A 12107-nucleotide genomic window follows, 5' to 3' on the forward strand; every position below is an offset into this window, starting at 1 on the left:
AGTCAGCTGTTATTGAATGAACAACAACATGCTTTCCTACTCTGCCCCTTACTAGTCAGAGACTTCTCTGAAGTAATACTTTTTCTACTCAGTTTAATTCTTTTTTAACTTTTGTATTATTGTATTTTTATTGTTGTTAGCCGCCTTGAGTCCTTCGGGAGATAGGGTGGCATATAAGTCCCCAAAAATAAATAAATAAGTAAAAAATCAGCCATTCTAAAATGGCACAAATAAAAACTTTGTGTGAACAAATGATCAGAGAGTGGAATGAGCCAGCAATCCACAATAAAATCATCATACTATTAATATCAATTAAAAGTTGCCTGTACCTTATTCCAAATTTTACTCCTTTTACTATTTCAATCTACATAAGTCATAAACTTTGAGACTCGTAGGTCACCTTGGAAAGTTTAGAACTGACAAGAGACAGTACCACTTGGCATTGAATATAATGAGGCAACAGTAGTTATGCCAGAACTTTCAAATAAAACTTGGCACTATTGATCAGAATAGTCAACATGAAGCAAATTGGGAATATTTATCTTCTAACTAATGATGCAAACATGACTCAGAGCCCTGCTCCACAGCAACTCTATTTTTTTAAATTATTGTTTCTTTGTAAATCAGACTGCAGAGAAACTTTTTTAAAAAAGGTTTGATCATTGAGTTGATCCCAGCACTGTATTATTTGGGTTGCTGTTGCAGCTTGATCAGATGTTGTAGCTCTGAATTGTTATTGTGAACCAATTCACCCATTGTGTTACTGCTGGAAGAGATATCTAGCTTTTATTATTTGTGCCTACCTGATTTCCACATCACACAATTATCACGCATTATAGAAAGTTTTGGAAAGCTGCCAGAGTGCCCCCAGAATGGCTGGATTGGAAGAAGAATGGAAGTTTTTACAGAGTTCGCACAATTTGTACTTTCTGCATTTCTAGTTCTAGATACTAAAGGAAATGCTCATCTTCTTTATTCTTTAAAAAAGAAATCTTGGGCGCACCATCACTGGAGGTTTTTAAGAAGAGACTAGACAGTCACTTGTCTTGAGATGGTATAGGTTTTCCTGCTTGAGCAGGGGCTGGACCTCCAAGGTCCCTTCCAGCTCTATTCTAATATATATTTATATTTTCTTAAATATAAGCTATTTGGGGAACATTTGTGTTAAAAAACAATATAAAATGTGAATAGAAACAGGTTCTATTAGGGATGACCTCAAATCTGCAGGGAAGCCATATCTCTCCTCTTAACTACATGATCTTCTTCGTGAACTGTAAAAATACATTAATTCTTAAATAACCTTCCTTTAATAAGGTGTCTTCCAGAGGTAGAATACAACTCCCAGAACCTACATTTGTTAATGCAATGAACATCACAAATATGACACAAGGAAAGTGGTTTAACAATTCTAGGGGAGGTATGTTAGGAAAAGTCTGGTCTAGAAAACTGCCCATTTGCACTATTTTTATTTATACTGTGTCCTTAGGGACTCCATTTCCACCCCTTTTTAGATAGACAAACAGCAGTTTACCTCACACCAACTCTGTAGTCAAAACTATTGAAAAACAAATCATGACAGATATGGACCAATTTTGTGAATGGTAAGGGCCTTTATTATTATTTAAGGATAAATTTTAAAAAATCTGTTTAATTATAACTATAAGCTATGTTGACACTCAAGGGGACAGGTAAACTTGCAAGTCAATACTCGGCGCTCTGGCTGAAGGTGCTGTTATACTGAACATTAGCAAATATAATTTAAGTATGTTAAATTTATACCCCATTATTTTTAAAAGCAAATAAATCTAAAAGTGTCTTTCCTCAAATGTCAGCCTGGAGAATAGCATCTGCATTTTTTTAATGAGCCAAGAAGCAATACTTGTAAAATGATGTTCTGTTCTCAAATAAGATATCATTAAACAAATCTATCATATGCCTACCTCCAAGATGACAATGTCATAATCACTGAAGGAACAAAACTGCTTGGACCATGAAGCATCATTTCGAATCACTTCATTAATAACATATTCAAAATCCAAAGTCAGCTGCTCCACTGTTAAATATTGGCCCTGGAAAGGCAGAAAGACAGCAGGGAAGAATCTGTATCAGTACTTTCTGGCACAGCCTGCTCCTTAGCAAGACAGCTAATTTTCAGAAACTCAGTATACAAATAAATATAATTGCTCCTCTGTTACACCTCTAACATTGACATTAATACTATAGAATAGTATTAATACTATGGAATGCAACACAACATAAGAAAGACAAAAATAGCATTTCTGAAATCCAGGAACTGCACAAATAAGCTAAGTTAAAGTGTTTTCCTGTTTGAAGACTGAACATCTTTCAAATCTAACAGAAAAGAGAATAGGGGACCTAGACTGGAAAATTTCTCCCATTCACATAGTGCTTGCCAAATGTTATAGTCCTTATATTTTCTGGCTATGGTCCAGCCCTTTTATGAAGGTCCTTTAACTGATAAATTACAAGCCTAATATATGCTAAGCCTGTTTAATCATCGTTTACAGAATAAACCAGAAATGATTGTCTTCATACAACCTACAAACTATAATTAACAAACATACCAGTCATAGTCACATAATGAGCTAAGATCAAACTACACAATGTTTGTTAAACTGGCAACTAAAGCGAAGATGCTTGAAATATAAATCAGAAACATTTGAAACTTGCTGAAAAACAAACTGGTGCTATTTAAATAATCCCTCAATGAGTTCAAGATATATCCCTAAATTAAAACCACTATATTCCAACTAATCAGGGTGTGTTACCAAAAAAAATATATGTTTTGTATTTCAATACAATGAGATCAAACAACTGGATAAAAACAAGAAAGCAAGTAATGAAAAAAACCAAGAAAATAATGAAAAAAATATTAATGAGTTCACATTTCCTTGAGAATAATTATTTGGTGGTCTTTCTCAGAGTTAGCATCTCTTTCTCCCACATCAGAAGATTGCTAGAAACAGCTCTTACCTCACAAATGGCCTTCTCTTTCAAGAGCTTCAAATTTCTTCCTAGGAGGTCTGTCACAACAAATGGCAAGGAGATTTTGTCATCCTCATATTCTGAAATAAAAAAATAACATAAAGCCAAGTAAAAAATAACTATGGAGCATCAAAAGAACAACTTCAAAAAGATCTTTTGCAAGAATAGGGAATAAAAGGAAACCCAAACCAGAAGTAAATGTATTGGAACAGGATGCTTCAAAGAGATTCTGTCTTCCCTTTGATTATCTAAGGTTAATGTGTTTATTATTCCAAAGCACCCAATAGCCACTGATAGATCTTTTGTTTTTCCAAATCTCTTATATTTGATTTTTTCATATCTTGTAACTACCAATTCCATTTACTAATATTCTTGCTTTGGATAATTTATTAATAAATTTATGATTTATATGCTGCCTTAATCAAAGTAAAATGTCCTATCACTAGCGTACAAGACAAATTTATATCAGTAATTTGTATTTTTAGTATTTTTGAATAGGCAAAGTGTTTGAACTGTGAAATAGAACTGACTGACTTCATCATGCAGTTGTCTACTTGACTGGCTTCATTGTCGAAAATATTTATTTTTGTCTTCTGAATTAGTCCTGGCAGGGTACCAGGATCAAATATGCAAGAGAACACACTTTGTGAAACTATTCTGAAAAACAACCAGTCAGCATTAATCTCTCCTACTTTTCAACTTTTGAAACACCTCATGAACTATGCTGTATTGAAGAAAAACTTGTCACTGTGAATAATAATATTTAAAAAGCAACACTTGCTGGTTATATAGGAAAAATTCTGTTCCACAAATCCATCTGAACATATACCAGTTATTATTAAATTTATAAAGCCAAATCAGACACACTCCAATCAAGGTATCACCTTGAATGCCTGCATATTCTGATTATATACTAAGGATAAAAGACAAAAATGTATACACCAAACAATTAAATATATAGCAGGGTTAGTAATGCATAGGCTGAAATTTTAGTTTCTAAGAAAATCAGACATTTTATCAGCAAAGAAATTGGCTGATCGGCTGATTAAATAACAACTGTTCTCTCACGAGCAAAACCGAGAGCAATTAAGGGACATGAAAAGCTAGAACAAAAATCAGGGAAAACAAAATTGAGGGGATAAAACAAAGCACCTGGAAGGAAATAGGTTTTTCTCAATTTTTTTCTGGTCTTCACACAGTGGCAGGCAATCCAATACTATAACAATTCACATTGGCAAGAAGAGGAAAAAAATGCAAATGCCATAGGTGGCGAGATGTATAAAATGTCTTTTTAAACAGCACAACTACCGGTATGTTAGACAATCAGAGAAGATCAGAGGTCTCAGAATGGCTACGGTCCAGAAATTTCTTCCTAAACAAGTTTAAAATCCATGCATACCAAAATACTGAGGATGTCCACCATTCACATTTTACAGAAAGCAGTGCATAATATGTGACTATATTACACAAATTAAAAAAGAAGTTTCAGGTTATATAAAATAACACCCACAGAATCTATATACTACTAAAACTTTCCCGTAACTTTTAAATGGGCAAAATGGTGGATTATAGAACAAGTTTCTGAATCATAGTACTGTACGTCAAATGGCCTAACTTACAGAAGTGTCCAAAAACTGAGACACATGGTTTCTATAGAATTGAAATTTGGCAAATTGGGTGATATTTTGAAACAAAAGTTATCATAAAACAGTTTATGACATAACACAAAATTACACTTAAGTACAGAAGACTTAAAACTTCTTGCTCTAAATACATTTAATATGATACAGAATAACTTAATTGTGGATTTTAAGAGAGTTATAAGCTACAGGCTGTAGCAGGCCCCAAAATTATGAATGAGTCACTGCTAGATCTATTAGCTGTTACACAAATAGAATGCATAATTAGGATTCCTATTTTATTATGCTAGATATTTCAGATAGAGATTCCTCATGCGGTTATGCTACATCATCTGATCTTCTGCTAGCCTTAACTGAAAAGGTTGGGTGAAGTGGGAAAAGAAAACTCATGTAGTAAGAGGTGGCACAATGAGGAAGCCATTGTTTACAGCTAGGCAATGGAGACGGTGCAGGAAACATTCCCAAGGTTGGACAAAGTAGCCTTCCCTTGTTCAAACAGAAATTCAAATGCAGTACATATGGGAAAAAGTGCTATCAGTGGAGAATATGGAAGCATTTTCTTACTGATACTTTGGCTCATGCCTGCAAATCCTGTCAGAAATTAGAAACCCACTATCACTTTCTTCCCCACACTCACCATCCTCTGCCTCGGAAGAATCATTGGGTTCCAGGACATAGCGCAGTTTGGTATAGTTCACATAGCCTGGCTCAGCTGGCAGACTTTCCAGTTCAAAATTGGCTATAAAAGATTCTTTGGGGGAGCTCCCTGTATCAGAAATGCTACTGGTTCCAGTAGATGATGCAGAACTATGAGCAACGCTGCCATGTAAGCAAGATTCCAAAGTCTTCCTCAGGTCCCAAGAGCCTAGAGTATCCTGGCCTAGAGCCCCAGAGTCAAGGAGGCACTTGAGTCCATTGCCTGCTGCTGTTGCTTCTTCTACGGGCGCACTACCTCTGGCTTCCTTGGCCCTTCGGAAGATGTCTGCCACAAATTCCTTTGCCATAGCTACAGCAGGCGAAACGTGGGTATCTATGTCCTGTGGAGCTACAGCAAGAGGCTGTGTCAACGGAGTCTCACTCTGGCAAGAGCAGTTGTCTTTTTCCAACTCTTTCTCTAAGCCTGCAGGACAATGTGAGATGAGGGATGTGTGGCTCACTTCCACAACAGGGGCCCGGGACTGGCGACTCCTGTCATAGAGAATTTGGCAGAAGTTGCTGTCATCTAAAAGGAAACAACAACAACAACAACAATAAAATCAGAAGTGCTACACAATTTCTACAACACATTTTTAAGGACTATTCGTAATATGTTGCTGACTCCAAAACATGAATATACACGTACAAATAATCATTATATTTGGTTGAGTCTAGTATGCCCTTGTCATTTTTCCACACCGACAAGCTGGGCTTTAGTCTGTTCTCCAGCAAAGTTTTTTTTTTTAAAAAAAGACTCAATAGCTACGACAATGAATATTCTGACCAAGCAATCAAAGAAAGTAATTCAGAGGTAGATCATACATATGATATAAGCATCATAATTTCCATTTCTCTCACTTCCTTTTGAAATTCACAACAGAGAGAACACTAAAGTTACATAGACCAATTATGAAAACTTCTTGTAGCAAGTTAGACTATTACTATTTAAATTATATTGAATAGTAATGGTCCAGAACATATTCTGTATTAAAATAATCTTTTAATTTGCAATAGTTGAGATAATTTGAGGGGAGGGGCCGTTCCCTCTCCAATTAAGTAAGTGGATGTCATTCATTTTTATGAGGAAACTGAATTGCTATACTTGGGCAAGTCTTGCTTGCTTTAGTTATATCCCCATCATTGCACTGTTTGAAAGTTCAAATGTTCAAAAACTCCAAGATCTCAAGAGAATTATTTATTCTGATAAAACTCCTGATTTATTCAGTTATTTGATTTGAGGTTTGGTTCTCATAGGCCTACTATATACAGCCCATCCAAATAACAACAACAACAACAACAACAACAATCCCTCAGTGAGGCAGTATCTTGATGTGATTGTGGGGCTTGTGTATTGTGAGGAAAATGAGAGCTATGCCAGGGGTTGAACCATACTGGACAGGCCTCATCAGAGGAGTCAGACAAAGAGTGTCTCTCCCATAAAAAATATGGTGAGACATAAAATTTCAGAAAGCCATACCAGCTCGGATGTTAACAAAGTCCACGCTAGATGTTGGAATTCCTGGATATCTGGTGAAAAATGGGCTACAGGAATCGGGACTGTTGGTTGAGCAACCAGAGCCAGCAGCTGCAGAACTACTGGAAGAAAAGGTGTTTACCCATTGCAGATACACAGTGATTGAAAACAAAGAAATAACAATCTGTTCTTACAGATCAAGTCCAACAAGAAGAGGATATTTGAAACAAATGCACCAGTTCTGGAAAGAACAACATCCAGAATCAGAAATAAATAACAGAGGCCAGCAGATCAATGTCAATCTATAATACAAAATAAAGTATTCACAGAAGCATAACTGGAAGAACTGCCAAGGTTTACCCAGGGCAAATAAATCAAAGCCTTGCCAGAAGTAACTCAGAATGTAGAAGCAAAGCAGGGGGAGTTGGCAATAGAGGAATCCAGCAGAGATATACAACTGCTTTCATTTAGAAAACAGGCATTTTCTTCTCTGCCCTAGGAAGAGCAAAGCCCTCTAACTAAAGAAATAAAAGAACTGAAACAAATTGAGTATCTAGAACAGCAGAAAAACATCAGAATAAGGCTGCCTGCATTGAAGCTTGTTCCAAAGAAACAGCCAGCACAAACATTAAAAGATGCCAATACTGCAATATCAAGTATAAGCACCAGCTCACTGCAAGAAACAACCAATTAATATACAGCACAGCTGCAGTTATAACTGAATACCCGGGATGCAAAATCAACAAAGAAGAAAGAAAGCCAAACAGTGCACCACAAAAATGGGAGATTAGTCTGGAAAATAAGATCAGCAAGTTGAGATCAGGCGCAAGCAAGCTAGAACAAATGAAAGAAAAGAAGCTGAAGAACAAGAAGACCAAAGACCACTGAATCAAGAAATACCACTTAGAAATAAGGAAGCTCAAGGAAGCACTGGAAATAATAAAGCAGCAAATAACAGCTATAGCCAAGAAGATCAGCAGATACAAAGCTCGAATTGCAAATTATAGGCAAAATCTCCAATTTCAATCCAATCAGAAACGTTTCTAATAATCCATCAATGGAGAAACTGCAGTGAATCAGTCAGTACCTGACAAGGAAGAAACAGTGCAGTTCTGGGCGCAGATATGGGATAAACCAAAGAAATACAAAGACGCAGCTTGACTAAAAGAGGTGGCTGCAAATAGCAAGAAAGATCAAGAATTGGTCAGCAGCAGGTGAAGATGAATTGCATGTTTTTGGTTGATAGTTCTAACTGGTCAATACCTACTTGTTGCCAAGCAGTTCAACAACATAGTACAAGGAGGTGAAATTGAAGAGTGGCTAACAACTGGGAAAACCTACCTGATAATGAAAGATCCAGCAGAAGGGGCAGCACCAGGCAAATACAGGCCAATTACCTGCTTACCAACAACTTTCAAATTGCTAACTGGTGTGGTAGCTGATGCAGTCCAACAGCATCTCATTGAAAACAATCTCTTTTCACCTGAGCAGAAAGGAAACCACCCCAATAGCAGCAGAACAAAAGATCAACTCCTAATTGACAAAATGATCTTGGAAAACTGCAAGGGAAGGAAGACCAACCTGAATGTAGCATGGATTGACTACAAAAAGGCATTCAACTCTCTGCCACATGACTAGATAATCAAGTGCCTGGAAATAACAGGAGTGTCAGAATCCATTTATATTTCATTTCTAACTATCTCATCTGTGCTAAAACCAAATCTCATCTTCCCCTGGATTCTGCCATTCCCAAGGGGGAGAGGCGACAGGCATGTGGGCTTTATTGTTTTCACTTCCTCCATAAATGTACCCTTTTGTTTATCAGCCTATCTGCTATCCATTACAATGTAACAAATTGCTTTCTATGCTGTGCATTCTCTCTGAACTTCCCTCCCTTACCAGGCAACTAGAAAAAGGGGTACAACCCTCAGGGATCTGGTTTATTTCTCCAAAGGTGTGAGGAGCTGTGGAAATGATCATGCTGGAACCAGATTGATGTTATCTTTCCTTTCCCACATGGACCTACCACCTGGAGATTGGCCATGTGGGGTGGGGTTTTGTTTGGGGACACTTTAAAAATATCTATCTGTAAGGGAATCCCTCAGATCCTGTCTATTATGCTTGCTATCTCCTATTTCTTAGTAAAAGTTCCTGCTTGGAAAAACTGTCTCCAAGACTTCTGCTTTCTTAAGATGTGGGTTTGAGGTGGGCCCTGACATGGAGTCAGTAGAAACATCAGAAAATTTGTGCAAAGATCGATGGCACAATGGAAGACACAGTTGCAGGTCAATGGTGAGAGACTGGGAGAGGTTAATATCAAGAGAGGAATATTTCAAGGAGATTCACTATCACCACTACTACTTGTCATTGCACTGTTTCCTCTGTCAACAATACTGAATAACTCAGTCCATGGCTATCAAACATCAAAAACATCTGTCAAACTATCCCACCTCCTTTACATGGATGATCTGAAGCTGTATGGAAAAACTCCATTTGAAACAGAATCGCTGCTCAACACTGACTGTATATATAGCCAAGATATTGCAATGGAGTTTGGCTTGGACAAATGTGCCACACTCACTATCAAACAAGGAAAAATAGTGAAAATTGAAGGAATCAAGATGCCCCACAAAAATAACATTAAGAGTCTGGATAAGGATGATTACTATAAATACCTGGGTATCTTTCAAGCTGACAACATCAAGCACACTTAAGTCAAGAAAAAGATTAGAGGTGAATACATCAAGAGTGAAGAAGTCCAAACTCAATGGAGGAAATACCATCAAGGCAATCAACATCTGGGCAATTCCAGTCATTAGATACACAGCTGGAATAGTGGACTCTATTGATAGGAGGACCAGAAAAATAATGACAATGAATCACACCCTTCATCAGTGACACTGACCAACACTACCTATCAAGGCAAATAAGCAGGCATGGAATGTTGCATGTACATCAGATGGTTGAAGAAGACAAAATGGCTTTGGAAGAATATCTGAAGGACAGTGATGAAGATGCACTGAAGTTTGTATATCAGGAAGGCTTACTGACTACTGGAGAGACCAAACTGTCCTACAAGAAAGACCAAATGAAGAACAGAATGGAGGCATGGGAAGACAAAGCACCACATGGGCAGTGCATTAAAGAATACTGGGAAAACAGATAATAACAAGACCTGGCAATGGCTAAGAGCAGGAAAGTTGAAGAAAAAGACCGAGGGACTAATTGTGGCTGCACAAGACCAAGCCTTAAGCACAAATGCATACAAAGCCAGAATAGAGAAGACAGCAACAGACAGTTCCACTTACTGTATGCAAAGAAGCTGAAGAAATAGTGGACCACCTGGTAAGCTGCTGCAAGAACATGCACAGACTGACTACAGACAGTGGCATGATAAAGTAGCAACAATGTTGCATTGGAAGTTCTGCAAGAAATATCATTTGCCTGAAGCAAGAACTGGAGAAAATCATAGAAAATGAAAAAGTTAAATTGCTCTGGGACTTTAGAATTCAGACAGGCAACTGGCACATAACACCCCAGACTTAACAATTGTCGATGAGAAAGACAAAAAAAGTCTGGATAGTGGACGTGGCAGTACCTGGAGACAGCAGAACAGAAGAGAAAGAACTGGAGAAAATAACAAAATACAAAGACCTACAAGCAGAAATAGAAAGACTGTGGCAAAGGCAAGCAAGGGTAGTACTAATAGTAATAGGTGCCTTGGGTGCAATCCCAAAACAACTGGAGCACCACTTGAACACCACTAGCATTGACAAATTTGCCATCAGTCAGCTGCAAAAGGCGGCTTTACTAGGAACTGCTTCCATCCTGGGACAATATCTGTAACACCATCAAACATCCACATCTTCCTATCCAAGGTCCTTAGTAAGGACTCGATAGACAAAAATGCCAAATCCAGTCTGAACATCTGGCTGACTGTGTGATGAACAACAATAATAGGATAAGGAGCCCTCCTATTCTATCACATCCTAGAATATTAGATAATACTATAAAAAGTAGAGTCCTTCAAGATTCTGGGTTCTATAATCTCCCAGGATTTGAAATGGATACCTAACATTAGAACCATCATCAAAAAGGCACAACAAAAATGTTCCTTCCTGTGTCAACTTAGGAAGTTCAGACTACCCCAAGAGCTGTTGATATAGTTCTACAGAAGAATTATTGAGTCTGTCATCTGTACTTCTATAACTGTCTGCTTTGTACAGCAACTAAACAGGACAGGTACTGACTTCAACTGATAGTTAGGACTGCAAAAAAAAAACAGTTGCAACCAGTCTGCCTTCCATTGAGGACCTGTATACTTCATGAACCAGAAGGAGGACTAAGAAAATATCTACCGGCCCCTTCGCATCCTGGACATAAACTGTTTCATCTCTTCCCCTCAAGACCCTGCTATAGGGTGTTGCATGCCAAAACAATACAAAGACAGTTTTTTCCCTTGTGTCATCACTCTGCTGAACACCTAATTACCACAATACTGTCTTAAGTCTCAGGATATTTACCCACATAGTATGGCTGTATTATTATTATTATCCTTCTCATCTTCTACTCTACTCTACTCATCTTCTCCATTAGTATCTTATGTTTATATACTTTGTTGTTTGTATGTACGCTGAGAGCTTATGCACGAGAGACAAATTCCTTCTGTGTCCAATCGCACTGCTACCTGATCGTGAGGGAAATGGTTAAAGGAGTTGCAGACAAGGTGCCATGTTTGCATCTTTATGTAGCCAAATCATATTTTTGCCTTCAAATAAAAAAAACTAGTTTTTTTTACCAATACCTTGAATCAAAAGCTAGAATCATCTCCAAATTGCTACTTCAGTGGAATAGGCATGAACTCTAATCTTTGTTAAGATAAATCTAATTTTCTTGGATAGTCCTACTTCACATACACTAAGTTATGGCCTTTACATTCTTTTTATATCTTTTTAGCACCTAACAAAGCCCTTCTCTCTTCTTCCTTCCAGCTTTACAGTTGTTTTACCACCTAGCTTTAATTTTAAATGTTCTATCATTTTATGTTTTTGGATTGATAGCTATTTTTACTATTTTCTTAATTACTCTGAAAACCCATTGAAGTAAAAAGGTGAAATCTGCACACAGAATTCAGCCTGATATGAGTTCTCTTTCAAAATATATTCTATTTCATTGTCAGCAGTAAATATGGATTTTTATGAGGGACGAGGGAATTTTACTGCTGTCCAGACAGCATGAAAAATGGTAATGACACTGGCTAAATATTAGGACTGTGCAAAGTATTTGGATAA

The 12107-nt window shown here is 37.3% G+C and overlaps 2 protein-coding genes across 2 annotated transcripts in view; one reads left to right on the top strand and one right to left on the bottom strand.

Moving 5' to 3' along the window:
* RFX1 (regulatory factor X1) overlaps positions 1–12107 on the top strand; it is a 93551-nt gene that overhangs the window by 70090 nt on the left and 11354 nt on the right. The window lies entirely within an intron of this gene.
* The window catches only part of DCAF15 (DDB1 and CUL4 associated factor 15), a 31759-nt gene that overhangs the window by 2532 nt on the left and 17120 nt on the right, over positions 1–12107 (bottom strand). The window contains exons 7-9 of the mRNA XM_081320874.1: positions 5284–5868; positions 2995–3086; positions 1941–2069 (exon numbers count right to left, since the gene is read on the bottom strand). Of these exons, the coding sequence (XP_081177000.1) occupies positions 1941–2069; positions 2995–3086; positions 5284–5868 (806 nt within the window). The remainder of the gene's footprint in view (positions 1–1940; positions 2070–2994; positions 3087–5283; positions 5869–12107) is intronic.

This window comes from Vipera berus (genome assembly GCF_964194415.1).
Source record: "Vipera berus genome assembly, chromosome: 2".
Lineage (NCBI taxonomy): Eukaryota > Metazoa > Chordata > Lepidosauria > Squamata > Viperidae > Vipera > Vipera berus.